The 20,028-nt window shown below is 31.9% G+C and overlaps 1 protein-coding gene across 1 annotated transcript; it reads left to right on the top strand.

Moving 5' to 3' along the window:
• The first annotated feature begins 555 nt into the window (after positions 1-555).
• Positions 556-18,947, top strand: LOC144837143 (uncharacterized). The gene is made up of 19 exons (XM_078692153.1): positions 556-564; positions 853-963; positions 1,166-1,276; positions 1,419-1,523; positions 2,375-2,488; positions 2,704-2,814; positions 3,283-3,387; positions 4,356-4,440; positions 9,524-10,053; positions 11,452-11,586; positions 11,987-12,128; positions 14,096-14,125; positions 14,704-14,763; positions 15,199-15,714; positions 16,809-16,853; positions 17,346-17,459; positions 17,693-17,791; positions 18,197-18,221; positions 18,944-18,947. Exons 1-19 carry the CDS (start codon positions 556-558, stop codon positions 18,945-18,947), a joined length of 2,451 nt encoding a protein of 816 aa, XP_078548279.1.
• The last annotated feature ends 1,081 nt before the right edge of the window (positions 18,948-20,028 follow it).

The following is a 20,028-nucleotide window of genomic DNA, read 5'->3' as shown; positions in this document are numbered from 1 at the left end:
TTTCTATACCGTATTTTTTAGTACCCCGTTTCTGCTAACAATACTTCTTGGGTGGTCGTGTTAAATTTCATCCTTTTTACCCAAATTGCCATTCATTTATTTGGTCGATAATTAAAAGTCGCAATAAAGGAAGTTTGACGTCTCACTTTCAACAGTCTAGCCCTATAGTGATAAAGATGTTGTGAGAGCACAGAAAACATCGTAATGGGGACAAGTAATTCGTTCCCTCCCCGAGTTATTGTCTTTTGCAATGTTGTACTGCTTTGGAGGCTCTTCAGCTTTGAATTTACTTGCTTTGGAGACAAGTCTATTCCGTACTCCTGCTGCTTTATTTTTTTAGAAATGTCTTTATAAATGTGGTTTTCCCTTTTATTACCTTTTAGTTGGCCGGACATTTTAGCTTCCCCACCCGCTCCTTCCCCACACGCTCCTTCCCCACACAGATTTATATAGTAAATACTGTGACGTCTTCGCTCCACATTTTCGCCGAATATATCTATACACGTGTGTAAAACAGCTGACAGCAACAGAAAATAAAAACACGATGTTGACCTCATGTCACAGGTAAAAAAAAATACGGTATTTTTTATTGGCAGCAGAAAAGGGTACAAAAAATACGGTATAAATTTGTAAATACCATATTTTATCCACAAATTTTGTGGGGAAAATACGGTATACAAAATACGGTATTTTTTTTATGAGCGCAGTTTCTGCTGCCAAAAAAATACGGTATATATACGGTATTCAAAAAATACAGTATAAAATACGGTATTTTCTTGGCAGCAGAAACAGGGCCTTTGACACTTTCTGTTATCAGTATTTATAAACTTCAATATTATGATTCCTTTCTAGATTGGGAACACTCAGTTACATGAATATCTGAGTAGTAGATTTGTAACACCTACCCTAAAAATAGTGACTTGTCTCATTGAGCATGGAGCACCAGTTACATTGCAAAATAAGGTAATGTACAGGGATTTGCTAGTGTAATATGCTAACATTATATAGATCTAATGTGGTAAACCATTATATTTTGTTCTCATTTATCAATAATGACAATTAGGATTATTTACCACAATGGTTGTTTGTATTGACTTTAAAAACCCAATTTCACATAATGTCTGTTGTCAGTATTTATAAGCACATAATTATGATTCCTTTCCAGGATGGGAACACTCCATTACATGAATATCTGATTAGTAGATGTGAAGCACCTACCTTTGAAATAGTGAAATATCTCATACAGCTTGGCTCCTCGGTGACATTGCAAAATGAGGTAATGTACAGGGATTTGCTAGTGTAATAGGCTAACATTCTAAAGATTTAATGTGGTAAACCATTCTATTTTGTTCTCATTTATTAATAATGACAATTAGGATTATTTACCACATTACAGTTTAGTATTGATTTCTTTCCAGCGTGGGTACTCTCCGTTACATTTATATCTGAGTAGTGCATACCCTACCTTGAAAATAGTGACATATCTCATACAGCTTGGCTCCTCGGTATCATTGGAAAATAAGGTAATGTACAAGGATTTGCTAGTGTAATATGCTAACTTTTAAGCTTGTTTTCCTGTTAAGTTGTGTTAAGTTTAAAATCCTTAAAGTTGAAAATAAAATTGCGATGACGATGATTGAGTCGGACCGCTAATATTTACACATTTTTATGTGATCGTTCATAGTTTTTTGGTTCTCTCGAGCGTTTCTGGGACACGCGGACGTGAAGTGTTGCAAAACCAAGGCCGGCCACGCGCAGCCGGGCCCGCGTGAAAATTGAAAAAGCTACCGGTTTTGATGCTTCAACCCAGCCTAAGACATGCTTTCGTTGATATCTTAATCTAGGCTTACACTAGACAAACATTAAATTTAATTGGTTTAATATTATAATTTAATTTGACTTACACTTGTTTTTTTTAAATATCAGACCTTAAAAGTGTACAAAAAAGGTGAAAAACATCGCCGCGTTGTAAAAATTCAAGAAATTTCAGTGCGTACCTATTTTTTCACAAACTGCAATGACGTAATTTGTGAACCATTTGATTGGTCAGTTTTAACGATCGTAACGTTAAAGTTGAACTGGCTTCAACTTTAACGATTTGAGATTTTAAAGATTTGTAACGTTGATTTGTTACCCCCTTTTCCTGTAAATTCGTTGAATATGTCAATTCAACGAGACTCAGCACAACTTAACACAACTTAACGATCGACAGGAAAACAGGCTTTAATAGATCTGCTGCAGTAAACCATTCTATTTTGTTCACATTTATCAATAATGACAATTATGATTATTTTTCACATTATTTAGCAGTAACAAATGCCAATTTGACATACTTTCTGTATTTGTAAACTTCAATATTATGATTCCTTTCCAGGATGGGAACACTCCGTTACATTTATATCTGAGTAATAGATTTGTAACACCTACCTTAAAAATAGTGACTTGTCTCATTGAACGTGGAGCACGGTCAGTTAGATGTCAAAATAAGGTAATGTCCAGGGATTTGCTAGTGTAATATGCTAACATTATATAGATCTAATGTGGTAAACCATTCTATTTTGTTCTCATTTATCAATAATGACAATTAAGATTATTTACCACATTATTTAGCAGCAATGGGTGTTTGTATTGACTAAAAAAAACAATGTCACATAATGTCTGTTGTCAGTATTTATAAACTTCAATATTATGATTCCTTTTCAGGATGGGGACACTCCGTTACATGAATATCTGAGTAGTGGATATGAAGCACCTAACTTGGAAATAGTGACGCGTCTCATGCAATATGGCTCCTCGGTAACATTGCAAAATAAGGTAATGTACAGGGATTTGCTAGTGTAATAGGCTAACATTCTAAAGATCTAATGTGGTAAACTATTCTATATTTTTCTCATTTACCAATAATGACAATTAGGATTATTTACCACATTATTTAGCAGTTTAGTATTGATTTCTTTCCAGCGTGGGTACTCTCCGTTACATGTATATCTGAGTAGTGCATACCCTACCTTGAAAATAGTGACATATCTCATACAGCTTGGCTCCTCGGTAACATTGGAAAATAAGGTAATGTACAGGGATTTGCTAGTGTAATAGGCTAACATTCTATAGATCTAATGTGGTGAACCATTCTATTTTGTTCTTATTTATCAATAATGACAATTAGGATTATTTACCACATTATTTAGCAGCAATGGTTGTTTGTATTGACTTTAAAAACCCAATTTCACATAATGTCTGTTGTTAGCATTTATAAACTTCATGATTATGATTCTTTTACAGGATGGGTACACTCCATTACATGTATATCTGAGTAGTGGATACCCTACCTTAAAAATAGTGATGTATCTAATACTGCGTGACTCCTGGTTAACATTGCAAAATAAGGTAATTTCTATGGATTTGCTAGTGTAATATGCTAACATTTAATAGATCTGCTGCAGTAAACCATTCTATTTTGTCCTCATTTATCAATAATGACAATTAGGATTATTTAACACATAATTAAGCAGCAATGGTTGTTATTTGTATTGACTAAAAAAAATAATTTCACACAGTGTCTGTTGTCAATATAAACTTTATGATGATGATTCCTTTCTAGTTGAAAACGTTACAAAATATTGTCAAAATCATGCCTATTTTGAATCTACTATAGCTCTTTAAGATCAAAGGTTACCCTCTTAAACTTATTATGTATAGCAGATAAGTTGTAGATATGAATTCATGCAAAATTGTCACCTTTTGGATGTTGTGATATTATCATATGGCAACCTGAATATGAAATATAGAATTTTTGTCTCTTTTGTCATAGCTTATCACATTTAATAGAGAGATTATCCAGCATCAATTCTCACCCACCCCCCCCACCCAGATTATATTATTGCCCTTTTCAATCAATTATCAATCAGCATAATTCAATCTCTGAATTGCTTATTATGGACTGTTAATTTGTAGATATGAATTCATGTAAAAAGTTTGCCATCATCACATAGCCAGGTGTATTTAAAAAGTCGGATTTTCATCTTTTGCATCATAGATTATCAAGAGCACACATTTATATTCAACATTTGTTTTCATTTTGATGACATCATGTTAAAAATTAGAATAAAAAGCGGATCACATAATTTTCCCAATGCTACACTGTATGTATTATGTATACAGTTTATATAATGTATACGGTTTATATCGTGTATACAGTTTATATCATGTATACGGTTTATATTGTGTATACAGTTTATATTATGTATACGGTTTATATCGTGTGTACGGTTTATATCATGTATACGGTTATTAAATATTGTATATCAATAATAATTCTTCAAACTACTAATACTAAACACATTTTTTTTTAATAGGAAAGAAATACACTTGTCTCTGCATTACAAAATAACAAGAATATTCATTACAAAACAAAAAGTAAAATTTTAAACTTCTTAGAAAGTAAGTGAAGTTTTAATTATTAAAATTTTGGGGACAACCAGGTTTTGTTTTGTTTTTATTTGCGATGAACAGAGATTCCTTTTTTTCCCCTAATAGTCAGGGTCCTCGTGTATTTCCGTAGGATTTTAATGCCCAAAGTGAGATTTCACTTGATTTTACTTTATTATGGTGCTAGGATACCAAAAATACTAGGCAACAAATTTTCACGATCCCGTAACCATGGTAACAGCCCCAAGTTCAAAATGGCGACCAAATGGCCATATCTCCATAACCCTATAGTCTATTGAAAAGATATCGGTATCAAAATACTCGGAATATCTATATTTATATTCGTTGTAATAGAACATTTTTACTAAATGCAACCGGAAATGCTATTTTTCTGTACTATTGACTCTTGACCTTGACTCGTACTGTATCTTAAAAACGGCTGGTCATAGAAATTTAAAAATGGTCTCAAATTGCTCAGACCTTATATATTTATATTTATTGTAATGCAATATTTTGTTAAAAAATGTCTGGAAGCAAAATTAATGACATAGAGAATAGCTTACAAGAACCGGAAATGGTATTTTTCAGCACTATTGACCCTTGACCTTGACTCGAACTGTATCTAAAAAACGGCTAATTATAGAAATTTAAAAATGGTCTCAAATTGCTCAGACCATACATATTTATATTTATTTTAATGCAACAATGACCGGAAGTAAAGTTATTGACCTTTGACCTAATAAACATGAACTTTATGTATATAAGCATTTATCTATTTGAGCATGTATTGTTTGTGGTAGGGAATATTTAATTTCTAATCACATATTTAGTTTTTATATATAAATAGTATATACTTTATTGTGTAAGTAAGCACATTTATCTAAGTAAACAACTTTGGACAATAGTAAAAATTACAGCAGAACTTCATTGCACTGTATTCATTTTCCTCCCATTCACTTCAATAAAATGACGTATCCAAATTGATTCTTCCTGCACTTTTCCTGAAATGTTAATTGCTATACTTTTTACATTTTTTCTTGATTAAAACATCTTTAATTACATCAGTACTATGCATTTATTGTGTCGGCATCCTTATTGCCATTAAGACCATCAAGGAGTGAGAGAGATTCTTTAACTTTTGTACCTTTAATGCTTGTTCTTGAAATATTTTCATATATGGAGGTTTCTCATAAATGGAACTGCTGCCGGCCATACATTATTACGTGGTTAGACGTTCCTTGGGTTTTCTTTTTAGATGTTTCGAGATATGAGAAGCAATCTTTCAATACTAATATTGACTGCCATTTTGTGAGTCATATAGCCAAGCCAAGGAGTGAGATTGTTAGAAGTGATTTTTGATGTTTAATTTTATCTCCTTTAAGCTACTAAATGTATTTAGTTTCATTTTCATTTCAGGGAGTCCACAACTAGACTTTGCTCACAAAGTCTGGTCCGGGAAAAGAGCACTATTTAAATACATTTTTTTTCTTTACATTCAAACTAATTACAATCTTTTATTCACTGTTATTGGGTCATCTACATCAAGCCAAGCTGGTTCATTTGTGTTAGATTAGATGGCAATGTATCAGACGAGCATATAAATGAAAACCAGTCATGGGCAAAACAAATCTGCAAGATACCTTCCTAATAATATAGGTTATAACTACCATCAAATCTCACTCTGACATTTACTAATTTTAGCTAAATCAGAAATCTTCAATTAATACGTTTATAGAGGTTCAAAATGGCAATTGAAAACAATATTTGAAAATATGTGAGTTTAGAAAAGAACTGAATGCATAACATAATTATCCTAGTCAGGCTATTTATCAGGAGGTTGTTGCGAGTCCCACATTACTGAAGTATTAATGATGTATTCTTAGTAAAAGTGAAAATTACGTCGGAGTAGGGCCAAAACATCTGACCAATATTTATCCATCCTTGTAATGTAAATAGCTATTCTCTATGTCAATGGTGAATAACTTTACTTCCGGTCATTTTCTTACAAAATATTGCATTACAATAAATATAAATATGTATAGTTTGAGCAATTTGAGACCATTTTTAAATTTCCATGACCAGCCGATTTTTAGATACAGTGCGAGTCAAGGTCAAGTGTCACTAGTAAAGAAAAATAGCATTTCCGGTTACATTTAGTAAAAATGTTCTGTTACAACGAATATAAATATATTTATTCCGAGTATTTTGATACCAATATCTTGTCAATAGACCAAAAGGGTTATGGAGATATGACCAGAGACTACTGAATAAAAATCCTTGTAAGCTCTTCTCTATGTCAAAGGTCAATAACTTTGCTTCCGGACATTTTTTATAAAAAATATTGCATTACAATAAATATAAATATATAAGTTCTGAGCAATTTGAGACCATTTTAAAATTTCAGCCGTTTTTAAGATACAGTACGAGTCAAGGTCAAGGGTCAATATTTTCATACATGAGGACCTGACTACAAATGCTTTGATGAATTTTTTAACATTTCCTCACACTAGTAATATGAGATGAGCTTGACTGTAAATATTGTGCATATGTACAGTATCCATGCATTGTGCTGTTGAAAAACACTTTAAACTTATGGCGAATTATCCTGAGGATGTTCCAACTTTATATTGTGCTGTATGCTCTCTCGTTTTAAAACTTAAGGTATATAGCACCATTTAGTAGATGTGAAATTAATTATGCCAATTTAATTGTTACTCTAATTAGCATTGACTAAATCATCATGTATTATAATTGCAATACCTACACCTAAGTAGAGTCTCTTTGGATGTACATGTTTTTGCTGAGAATTCCTCTTCTAGAACACACACGAATGTATTACAATATTTTTCCCAGGTCAGTTTTTACAACAAACCTTAGATGTAATTCTGTTTTATATACTGGTCCCAAGCTTTGGTATTCTCTCTCGATAAAATTAAAAAAACAAACCATCCATTGTTATTTTCAAATATAACCTCAAGAAATCTCCGGTCTGTGCATATGGTGAGTAATTGCCATGATCAATCTGATTTATTTGGCCTTTGTATTTCTTTTGTTTACAAATAATGTATCGATTACACTTCCATTATATTGTTAATGTTATTATTATTTATTATAATCTGTGCCATGATGTTATATATCTCAATAAGCAGATATGCTTTTATTTATTTTATTTATTTTTATTTATTAAAATTCTCACAAAAATGTACATACAAAGAAAGAAAAAGACATAACATATAAAAAGAACAGAGTACATTCACTGAAGGATGTGACCAACAGGTGGTAAACACCTTTAGAACGGTCCAATCCCAAATTGCACAATGAGTAATGAAAAAGTTTATAACATTATAATAAATATTTAAATATTATAGTAATTTATAAATTTGTATTACTTAATATTAAACTAAGTTGGCCGACATTTATTTATTTATTTTTATTCCATATCCGAATACTACTCTGTTTATTTATTAATTTTTTTTATCTTTTACTACATTTTTATAATTAAATGTATGTATAATGTTTGAAATGGGGGTCAGCTTTAAAGTTCTTTAACTTATTTGACCTCCATCCACACTAATGTTTCTCTTCATTCAATTTATAATTAATCTATGTTTTATTAGAATGTACTACTGTATTATTTGTTGTGTGTGGAAAATTTAATAAAACAAACAAACAATATTCATCAAATGACACATTTCAATACGTGGGTTGGACATTATTCGGGCTGGACAGCACATAAAATTCATGATAAAATAGCACCCAGTAGTAGTTTTCTGCTGGTCGGTAAACAAAATGACGTAACGTTTTGTCTGTATGTAGAAAGAGGTAAAAACTTTAGGTTGGGTGGGGTGTGGGAAGCGACTTAAGCCTGAATTTTCAATGTTACATAATTGTGTCAAGAAAATTACACCTAGAAAGCTAGAAATTGCACTTTTGGAGATTGTATGTCCCACTTGGCCTAATAAATATATGTATTTTTGTTTGGTAATTTTTAAGATTTACTAAGTCCTGTTAGTGAGCAAACACAATTTGAGAAACTAAAGGTTAAAAAACAGAATGGTGAGTTTAAGAATCATAAGAACTGATGTATGTTGTATGATTATATTTAAGTTTCCAAGTCTTCTACTATCCTTCTAAAACAGGACTGTCGATATATCAATCAATGTATATCTATAGATCATATTTTATGTGAAGACCAACAATTCATTATTGTTGCATACAAAACAAGACCAAAACAGTCTTTGGCTTACTACTAGTGAATAAAACTTTCTCACTGAAAGTTCATTGAGCAAAAAACATTTGCAAACAAGTATTAAAGTCATAAAATACTACTGTTGATTTATATTGAATTTTTATTAAAAATAATGGAAAAAACTAATATGCAAATAAATAAATAAGTAAATAATGCACAAAATGTACATTGTACAATAGATCCACAGGATAATAAAGTTTTGCAAACAAGAGTTTGGGAAAACATTTTTTTTAAAGAGCACACATGCGAAAGTTCTCTGGTTACATTTACCTCTCATATTCTGATTTGTCGTCAAAAACTAGTATAAAAAACCATTGGAGAATTTCTACCTCAAAAAGTGGTACCTATCTCAGTTATAGTGAGCCTGATGTGTGTACAATAATAATTTATTATACTGTATGTAATTGTTCTGCTAGGGTACTTGTCAATGTAGACAATTAACCATTACAATGTGTTACATGCATAGATATGATTGCAGATGTGGAAAATGTGCAATGGAATTATAAGAATAAATATTGAATAAAATTAAAGGCTATCCTAGTATGAAATGTTACAACATAATAAAAACACAGTGTAATTATCTCCAATATAATGATTATTGTTTATTATTTTACTTGCTTCTCATATAATTATTAATAAGCTGGCATGGTGTTGTTGCCACAACTATTTTTGTTACGTAACTATGGTATAGATATAACCATGGAACAATAGTTCCTCCATGATATAAATAAACACAGTATGATACATCAAGTTGAAATAAATTTAGGGAAAGGAACAAAACGAATGCAATTTTAGTAATGACTAAAACAACAAAGTAATATCTTACAGTAGATTTTTATTCGGCAGATCATTTGATGGAAGTAATTGTGGGATCTTCTGGTGGAACGTTTCATCTTAAGGAGACAGACATAAAGTTAGAGATCAATTCTGAAGCAATTGAAGGGGAGAACGTTAAAGTATCACTAGTAAATTGTTTTGAGGAAACAGACATGCCTGTATCTCATCCTCGTGAAACCATTATATCACCTATTGTTAAATGTGGACCAGAAGGCACCAGCTTTAAAAAGCCCATTTCATTGTCATTTCCACACGATGCTGTAAATGAAGAGAATTGGGAATTCACTCTACTTGTCAAAGATCGCATTCAAGATGAATGGAAACAAATAGGATTGAAAAATAAGGAAAACGATGTACATTTTACTTTAAACAGCGGTCGATGTTATGTAACTTTAAAACATTTCTCTTTGTATACACTAGTGGGTCATCTAGGGAATTTGATTGGTAAGAAAAAAATGTTGTTAGGAGTTTTTGGAAAGATGCTTGCAAATGATGAATATCAACTCCTAACAAGATTTTGTAAGCCATCAGATAAAAAGGTAATTGCTATAATTTGTTTTTAAACTGTATTTGAATAATGTACTAATAAATTGGATAATATAATACCTCAATAAATTCCTGCTATTTGAATGGATGATTGTGGGTCACATGGTGTGCAATAGTACATAAATAATGAATGTTTGTAAGTGTAATGGTAGAAACAATGAGATGATTGATTTGAACATAACATTTCATTATTCACCAAATGCCATTATTTGTACAATTACACGAATCTAAAACATGCATCTACAGTATATATTAATGCTACTAAATTAGTTTCATAATTTTACGTATCTCCCCCGAAAGCGCTGAATGGTATATGCTCACATTTGACTGATGTTTCTTGATGAGATGCACACAATAGGCTATAACTCTTCGCCTGAACTTGAAGCAAAAAGTAACAGTAATTTGAGAGCCATTTTTCATGAGTTGTTACATCACGTATCAACTATGCAACCTCCTCTGTTGTGTAACGCAATGGTTGGATCTACAAATACTATGCAGAGCTACCAAATTACAGTGTTTAGTCTCGACAGCCGGCCAACCGTATCAACTGATTTCGTTTAATTAATCACACTTATTCGTGGAGCATAATAAATTTTGTAAATCACGGCTACCTCGGTGATTAAAACACTTTGGTCAATGATATTCTTAGTACATTCAAGTTTGAATTCATGAAATGTGTAAATAATAATTATCACCGCTTAATGGCAAAATTCAAAACTAGACAGGCCTAATCCAACCCCCACCAAAATTCATCAGTGGCAGCAATTCGTTCACCTAAGTACCATTTTGAGAGAGATAGTGCTCTTAATATTAAAAAAAAACCTTAAGTAACTGTTCTATTAAACCTGATATTGCTCATTAAAAAAAATAAATGAAACCTTTACTACTTCAAATCAAGAGATTGGTGATTTGTTTAATAAGCCTTTTCAATCAGTTTTTATCCAGGAAAAATGTAACAACATCTCTAAACCAAGATTAAAAATATTGAATTTCAGCGTTTCTTCAATATCTCCAATCCTGAATCTAGGGCCCATTACACACAAGGTCACTTATATATTTACGAATTGACACAATTTTTTTATGCAAGAGTGATAAAACTCTGGAACAAACTTCCCTCACATGGTTTCATGCACTACGTTCCATATTTATAAGAACACCTCTGCAAAGAGTGAAGTTACTGTTACTTTTCAGTTGATTAACATTACTGTACTTACAGTTAAAATTATTTTAAAAATTAAGGTATTGATAAATCATGTAATTGAATTGATTCCTAATAATTATAAAATATGCTGTGAAGAAGTGATGATGTACACTTCCCTCAGATAATTAAGAGACAAAAAACACTACAAATATATCTGTATACTACTACTATAAGTATATACATATTTCAGATGATTGAAGAAGACCACATACAAATTGGTGAGCAGCCTTTAATAGCATATGAAAATATACTTGTCATGTATAAGGACATGAACATTACTGTAGCAGTATCAAAACAGGAATGGAAAGTTCAGAAGGATGAAGAAGTAAGAATATTTGTTTTATAATTTTATAATCATATGAATAATCACAATATTTTTAGTACTGGAAGTTGCCATGGTAAAGAATATGCGTTAAATTTGATGTAATACGACATAACTTGATCATTAATAAACAAAAATCCATTGCTATCCAATTAAGCATACTGGTCCATGATACTAAGTTCTTGGAATACAAAATTGTGATTAGTTCTTTGGAGGATACACACACATTTTTTTAGATTTCTTATTGAGAGAAAAAATGAAAGCATTACCAGTATAAAAAAAAAATAGTATAATATTTATTCACCACAACAATCAATTTAACTACAATGCCTTATAATATAATATAATAGTAATATAATAATTTAATATAATATATCTGAGTATGACTTCATTGTTTTCCTAGAATGTCAAGGCGGAAAACCTATGGCGTACAGGACCATCCAAGAAATTTCTTTTAAGAAGAGGTAATTCATCAGTAAAAGTCCTAAAGGCAACAATATCACTGTCACAAGAGTCAAATGATATTGATCCAGTGGAAGTGAATTGTAAGTATTAAAAATGCAACAAGTCTAAATTTAGAATGATATTGTAATAATTAAAATGTTGTATTCAAAAAACGATAATCAGATAATAACCACCCATTGTTAGGAACTTTTAGATTGAGTTAACATGCACACGGCAGTCACGTCCACATGGGTCGTAGTCGACTGTTTTTTTGACAGATATAAGAACTTTTAGATTAAGTGGCCATGTTATTGTGCCAGTGAACGTATGATCTTGGGATCTGATCTTGTAATCTCTATAGTAGCACTCATCCATCGTCCTATTCCGGTGGAAGTACACAGGTTAGGCCAGGTTAAGTGTGTAGCTTAGGCCTAGCCAAGATTCTTAATTTTCTGAAAAAAGGCTGGTGTCCTAGTGATAAGACCCAGGCCATAACCTGTATTTTGCATTTAAACATTTATTTACTTTCAATGAGTCTGACATAGTAACAAAATAAAAGGAGATACATAATATGACCAGGGAGTTGTAATTAACAACTCCCTGATATGACAAAGTAACATTGAAAGAAGGCTTGATCCCTATGAAGCCTAAAGCATAAAATAAAGTGACATAGTAACAATTTTATGAAAAAATAGATGGGGTAAAGATATGTTTTGATTACATTATATGCAATAATAATATTTTATAAAAAAGTAAACAAAAAAAAGGGGGGGAAAATTGATAAAATGTATATAAATTAAGCAGCAAATAACGAAACAGGAACAACATTTTGTTAAATCTAGTAACTTGAAATTAAGTTTTGAAGTAAAAGAATTACGAGAAATAGAGTTTAAGAGGTTTTGTGGTAATTTATTGAAGAATGTAGGTCCTGAATATAAAATATTGTGTTTGAAGTGGATGTTATGATTAGGTATATTTATTTTACAACGTCGAGTAGAATAGTTATGTAGTGAATGGTTTAGGATAAATATTTGGTTAAATTGAAAGGGTAGTGCTGTGTTTAAGGCTGAATATACAAATGAGCCTTGTTGGCACAAGTTTATATCTTCAAATTCGAGTAAATTTAAATTACAGAACAGGGGGGATAAATGTGAGCGGGGTGGGGTGGAGAGCCAGATATAATCCTGATAGCATTTTTTTAAAGAATGTTAAGTTTATGTAGAGTGGATGTGTATGTGTTTGCCCAAAACAGAACATGAATTCTAAACCACCCGGTGATATACTAAAATTTGATTAATTAATTTGAACAATAAAGATGAGGAAATCTGGAAGAATGAGAAAAAAATTAATTCGACCAAAATTTGAACCCGGAACCTTCTGCTTGATATGCAGCCTAACCATTAGACCACTGGGGCTTTCAAGGTATTGTTCAAATTCGATTAGATAGCTACTCTCTAATACTCTCGGCGTGGTACAGCAGAACAGCATTAGTCCCTCACTTGTACGCCCACGCATCACAGATCAAATTGATACGCCCTCATCTTTTAGTATTTTATTCATGAAGTGGGATCTCCTAAGAGAATCTATTATATATATAAATACATCAGGCACAGAACATGAATTCTAAACTGCCCGGCGATGTACTGAAATTTAATCAATTAATTGGAAACAATAAAGATGAGGAAATCTGTGAGAATGAGAAAAAGTCGCCCAAACCGACAATCGAACCCGGAACCTTCTGCTTGATATATATAGGCCTAAACGTATCATTTTGAAGACCTATTTGTAAATTGATATAACACAAGATGAGGAGCATCAAGGACATTGTCCAATACTGTACCATACAATTTCCAGTAGTCTAAGGGTAGTAGGATGTCTGCCTATCAAGCAGAAGATTCTTATGTTGAGTATTGGTTGGATTGTTTTTTTTTCTTATTCTCACTGATTTCCTCATCTTAATTTTTTTTATATTATTTAATTTCCAGTATAATATCACTGGTCAAGTTTTTCTATATCAAATTTTAAATTTTTTTATTGAAATAATAATTATATATTTTATTTGTTATAGGTGATGTTGAGACATCAAGACCAAATCTAGGTATGTTTTATTAATTATGGTAATGATGTAGATTAAGTCTGTTTTCACCTTGACCAGAGGAAAGGCATGAGCCAATATGTCTAAAGCAGATACTAGATGCAGGGGCTGCCAGCAGTCTGATTTTAAATGCTTGATGGGACCCCAACTCCCAGACGGTCTCCCGTTCAAGCTCCAACCGGGTCCAACGTTGCTTAACTTTTGTTATCAGACAAGAAAACCGGTGTTTCAACGTGATAAGGCCATAAGGTCATATCATGTAGTACATGAACAAACAAAAAAGCCGACTACAATTTGTAGAATTTAATTCTCCACCATTTCTATGGAAAATTAAACAATAAAGGGCAGCCTTAAGTACCATTTGGCCTGGCACTATTACTTGACCTTGGTTATATTCCTGGCCAATGTGAATAGTTATATGGTGAGCACTGGCAATGTTGCAGGCATCTATACCAGCATTTTGCCAGCACGCCTATGAGAAAGGGAATTTTAAACCAAGATACATTATAGCAAAAGTATTGAATGTAATTTTTAGCTTTAAGTATTTTATGTTTAATTTGTTTTATCACATGCCGGTACAGGTCCTTCCAGTATAGGTGTGTCTTCTGGTACAGGTGAATCAAACCTAGGCATTAAGCAAGGTAATATTCACTCTTTAGTTACAGTACTACTTACATTTAGAAAAATATATAGAATAAATTTATGCTTATTTTAAAAATAGGCACCGGAAATGTCTTAATATGTGACCTACTATCCCCATGAACATAGACTGGAATTGTGTAAATTATATTGATAAATCTATCTGACTGACTGTAAATTGAACCTGAGACATGACTTACTTTGAGTTTTAGTTGATAAAAGTTTTTTTTTATCATTGTCAGTGCTGTCATAGTTTTGCACAATGTATCCTTAGAAATCACATGGCGTAATAATATACATATAATATATTATATAATAACATTAAAATGGTTACATTTAAATGTGTTTTGAACATATTTGTTGAAGTTGATGTTTATTAGTGATATGTTTAGTTAAAGGTTATGGTTACTCAATAATAATATAATTGTTTGTTGCAGAAACAAGAAATCCATTGGAAGACAAGTTCAAGAAGTTAAATTATGATCTCAGTAAAGTATTTATGAAGTATCAGAAAAGACGTCATTTTTTGAGATGTTGTCTCTCTGAGCACATTGCATTACAGGTCCTTGGCAATAGAGATTGCATAGCAAATGATTATTTCAATGAACTCTCTGAGAAAGGATATATCAAACCAACTGATGTTGGTCTTTTGCTAAATATTGCAGAATTATCAGAAATCCAGGAAGCTAAAAATGTTGTAGAACAGTATATGAGAGACGACAATGTTCAAAATACTGATAAACATAAGTTGTCCCCATATAGGAAAAGATTGTGCAAAGCATTGACAGAGTTTGACCCAAATGAACTCGATCACATTATTACTTTTTATGAATTGGAATCAAAAACCATTTGGGATGTTACATTTGAATTGGAGAAGAACAACAAATTAGTAGAGGAATCACAAAGAAAGGTTTTTGCTAACTTTCTTGGACCAATTCCTAAGAAGATACTTGGTATGTACAATATTTGTTGTATTATGCAAACAAAATTGTCTCTCGGTGTTGTTAGTAAAAATATTTTGCTGGTGGTCTTTATTTTACACTGACATTCTGTATTGATAAGAAAATACTAAAAGTACAATACATTTTCTCACATCAGATCAGACCATATGGTTTAGTATGTTGCTGCCTCCCGGGGGGGTCACTCTTAAATATTTCCATACGGGGAGGTGCCGCATTTACGGGTATATTTTCGAGGGCCTGGTAGCACAAGTGTGGGAAAATATGGAGAGTTGGTAGCACAAGTGTAGGAAATGACAGGGTGAAATTAGTAGTTTAAGTCCCTGGCCCGCCCACCCGTGTCAAAATGGCATGATTTATCGCCAAATTTTGCAGGGATTTTAGCATACTGGATGCTATCTATAGGCCTAAGCCCGGCTATAAAAAGCCCATCGCGGGGCCCATCGCTATAAAATACCTTTGAATAGAGTTCAGCCAGATAGCTAGCCAGCGGGCCGGCCGGCCTAGGACAAAATCATTCAACTGTGACCACTCTTGATCATCGATCGTTCACGACACACAATTGCACCTCGGATATCGGACGCGCGATAAACTTCTTGTCAAAACACGTCACGTTTTTTGATGAACGGTGGTCTCTTTGGCCATGCGCAGATCATGCCGGGAACCAGTACAAATATTGCGCCCTCTCTGGTGTGGCCTTGTTTCTGCCGTCTTTTTATATGGCTCGAATATTTTAACAGGTAGTTTAACCGACACTGGATTTTGGTAAATGGTAGTTCAAGTCCGTGGTATTTTTCAGTAAAACAGGTAGCGCAAGTGCCTCATGTCTTGAAGTGGCTGCTGCACCCCCCCGTTTGGTTTATATACAAGTGACCCCCCCGGGTGCTGCCTTGAATGAAAAATGGACATTTTGCTGAGAAATAATATTCATTCTTTATGCTAATTGTATTTGAAAAAAAAATTAAAAACAGACAATAGCTTCTTGTATTATTAATGTCACCAAGTTGATTTAATGATAGATGATAGTGATACCACACATATTGACATGAAATTATTACAATATTCCAACAAATCTTACATCTTCACAGATAAGCAAGATGATACAGAGACTACTACACAAGCCAGTGAACAAGGTATGATGCTTTGGTGGTAATGATACAGACATGCATATAAATACAAAAAATCGACATTTTGTTGAACCAAAATTGAACCGTTCACCCCTGTTAAAAACCAAGCATTATTATTATTAAACTATCTGTTTTAGCTTTAACTCAACAAAAACAATTTCGCTGAATAAATGTAAATGTTTGGGTATTATAATAATTTATTGATCAACAAGGTATGATCTATTGCTTGATTCCAGAGGTTAATCATCTAAGTGGTTACATTTTAGAATATAACATAAATAAATAGACATAAAATAATAACTGTAGCACATCTTGAGTTATTCAAACTGTATACATTTTAGAAGAACATGTATAGTAAGGTTACTATCCAAAATGAATATAAAATGATGAACATAGACAGTCATTTATTTCAACATGTATAACTCATAAAAAATTAAAAAGCGTCATTTAAATGTGTAATGTATAAATAACTGTCTTTTCTGTATCTTTGTTGAACAGAAGTAACAAAGCAATTAACATCAGATTCACAGAGTACTGTTAATAAGGAATCTCATACACAAATGAAGAAACTGATGATTGAGGAACAGGAAACAAAACTTGAAGCAAAGAGTGGTGAGTTAAGGATCATAAATTAATTTACTTTGTATTTTATTTCATCACCACACAACAGTGACACAAGTCAAGTCAATTGCCAAGTTGAACAATAGAGAATGATGAACATAGACATTTATTATTTAAACATAATTATATAAAAAAATAAAAAGCTCAGTCTTAAGATGGCCTTTAATATACTGTTCAACGTATGCTAACAATAACTGTCTTTTCTGGATATTTTTATTGACCAGAAGTGACAAAGCAATTTCCATCGGTTTCATCAGATACTCTTAGTGATGAATTTCAAACACAAGTAGTGGAACAGGAAATTAAACCTGACCCAGAGAGTGGTGAGTCTCATAAAATATTAGTTGTGTTATTATGGTTAAAATAACTTTAAATGTGATTTTATAGAATGGATTTCAGCTAAATTCTTTTTCATATCCTTTTTTTTATTTCAACATTTATTCAACAAAAACAAGTCTTTATAAACAGAAATATAAAGTAGTATTCGCTTTTAATTTTGTTCATACTAATTAGGCTAGTATCATAATTTCATTCATTCATTTATTGCCAAGAAAAAACAACAACATGACATTAACAATAGGAGGTTTAAAAAATAGAGAACATACAATGTAGTAAATAATATACAAATACATTTTTGTTTATATTGGTTGATCAGGTTATAGTTTCAATTGTATTTTAAATAAGTAAATGTTTATTTTGTTCACAATATTTAATTCTTTTTATTTCAGATCCAGAGCAGCCAGAAAATCATAGGTAAGTGTTTATTGAGTTACACCAACACTTTTATTTGACATTTTATCACTTTTTGTTTTAACTTTGTACTTTGAAGCAAACTAATTATGTGTATACCCTAGGAGGATAGTGAAAAAGATATTGCTTTCAATCAGTATGTTTATTTTTCATACTGTTTAATTCAGTAAACAAACAAACAACTGGCTGCTGGTTTTGTATGTTCTATTTATTGATTATAATCAAAAAATCAATAAATATATGAAAGCATTCAGAAACTGAGTAAAGTACTTGGCAAAATATTGCCACTGAGGGAGCATGTTGAAAGATACGTTTTGTTGCTTTAGGTATTAGCTTTACATGTTTCAAATCTTGCTGGGGTTTATAATTTGTTTAAATAATTTTTAATGCAAACTCCGGTAGTGCAATATTAATGACCTTTCTTAAATCAAGATTGACCAGAACGAGTGAGGAGTGTCTTGAAGGCATGCTGATTTGCGGCGCCCCTGCCTTTACCCATGGTATATAACTACTCGTATTAAAAAACCTAAACCTTGAATCAAATTATGTTTTAAAATTACAAATCACAAATAACTCTTACCTCTTATACAAAAATGGAAAAAAAATTTTGCCCGTACAGTTTACATTGTTACTTTAAGACTGCTCGCCGGCTTTTTAACACTAGCTGGTCTAAAAATAATATAATTTATGTTATCTGTGAAATTATTAATTTTCCTTAATTTTAGGTAAGCATGTTCTCAAAGTATATACCTATCTACACCGAAAATGAATGATAACTTGAAAATTGTAGGCGCTATCGTGCTAACAAACATCCATACATGCATATGTATAGATGTTTGTATGTACGTGCGTATGAATGAAAGGGCCTAACTTTCATCAATAATTGTTAGTTTTTTAGAGTTTGACTAATAATTTGTGTACATTTTTATTTCCAGTCAAAGGAGACGTTTTTGGAAGTTTTTAAAAGGTATTTAACTATTCTATTTTTTAAGTTCAGAGTCTCATTTTTTTTTAGATTACAACCTTGTTTTTTTATTGTAACCTACTGTAGTTGCAATTTATAAGAACTATATTTTTCTACCTTTTACATATAAATGCATTTGCAAAAAATATAAAATATATAGATAGAAATTGTGTAATTGTTAGAAATGTTAAGAAAAACTCTTAATGGAAGAATCTTGAAAGCTCTCAAGAATATTTCTAGAAAGATAAGCATAAATTTCATAAATTCTATGAAACTTTTTCTCATTGTTACAGATCACTGGTTGATAGTTACTATAACATGGTTTATTCTATTCGCAACCTTTGTCATCTTAATTATTATATATGACGGCTTAGCAGCAAGAATTGGCAATGGTATTGGATTGTTGGTAACTGTTGGTGGTGGCTGTATCTGGTGTGTGAATAAGAAAGTCACCAAGTCTTGTACTCAGTCAACATACGCAGCAGCAGACGGACAGAGAGCACGCTATTCTGAAATTTCCCAACAAGAACAATAGATCACAAGGAAAGACACTGTTAACAGCCCTTGTATAAAGAATATCAAAGATAGATGTAAAATGAAAAATATGTGAAACAAAATGGGAGTTTTTTTCACGATGATGAATGACTAGAGGTTTAGAGGGTGTTAAATTAAAGATGGCCATCCAAGGGTCATTATCACAATCCACTCTCCATTCCCCTCTTTTATAAAGAACCATTTGTAAAAAAAAAATAAATTTCCCCTCAAGGAATTCAACCTTGTTTGTCAAATGAAACGACAAAATTGATTTAAGGATTTTTTTTTTTGTAAGCAACTTTCTTAAAATAG

This window comes from Antedon bifida, chromosome 3 (assembly GCF_963402885.1).
Source record: "Antedon bifida chromosome 3, ecAntBifi1.1, whole genome shotgun sequence".
In the NCBI taxonomy this organism is placed as follows: domain Eukaryota; kingdom Metazoa; phylum Echinodermata; class Crinoidea; order Comatulida; family Antedonidae; genus Antedon; species Antedon bifida.
The sequence above is the reverse complement of the archived record's forward strand: the minus strand, read 5'-3'. Positions and strand labels throughout refer to the sequence as shown.

Coding starts and splice junctions, on each gene's coding strand:
- LOC144837143 (XM_078692153.1), top strand. Junction 4,441..9,523: donor AATTTTAAACTTCTTAGAAA/GTAAGTGAAGTT, acceptor TTTATTCGGCAG/ATCATTTGATGGAAGTAATT. Junction 14,764..15,198: donor AAACCTAGGCATTAAGCAAG/GTAATATTCACT, acceptor TGTTTGTTGCAG/AAACAAGAAATCCATTGGAA.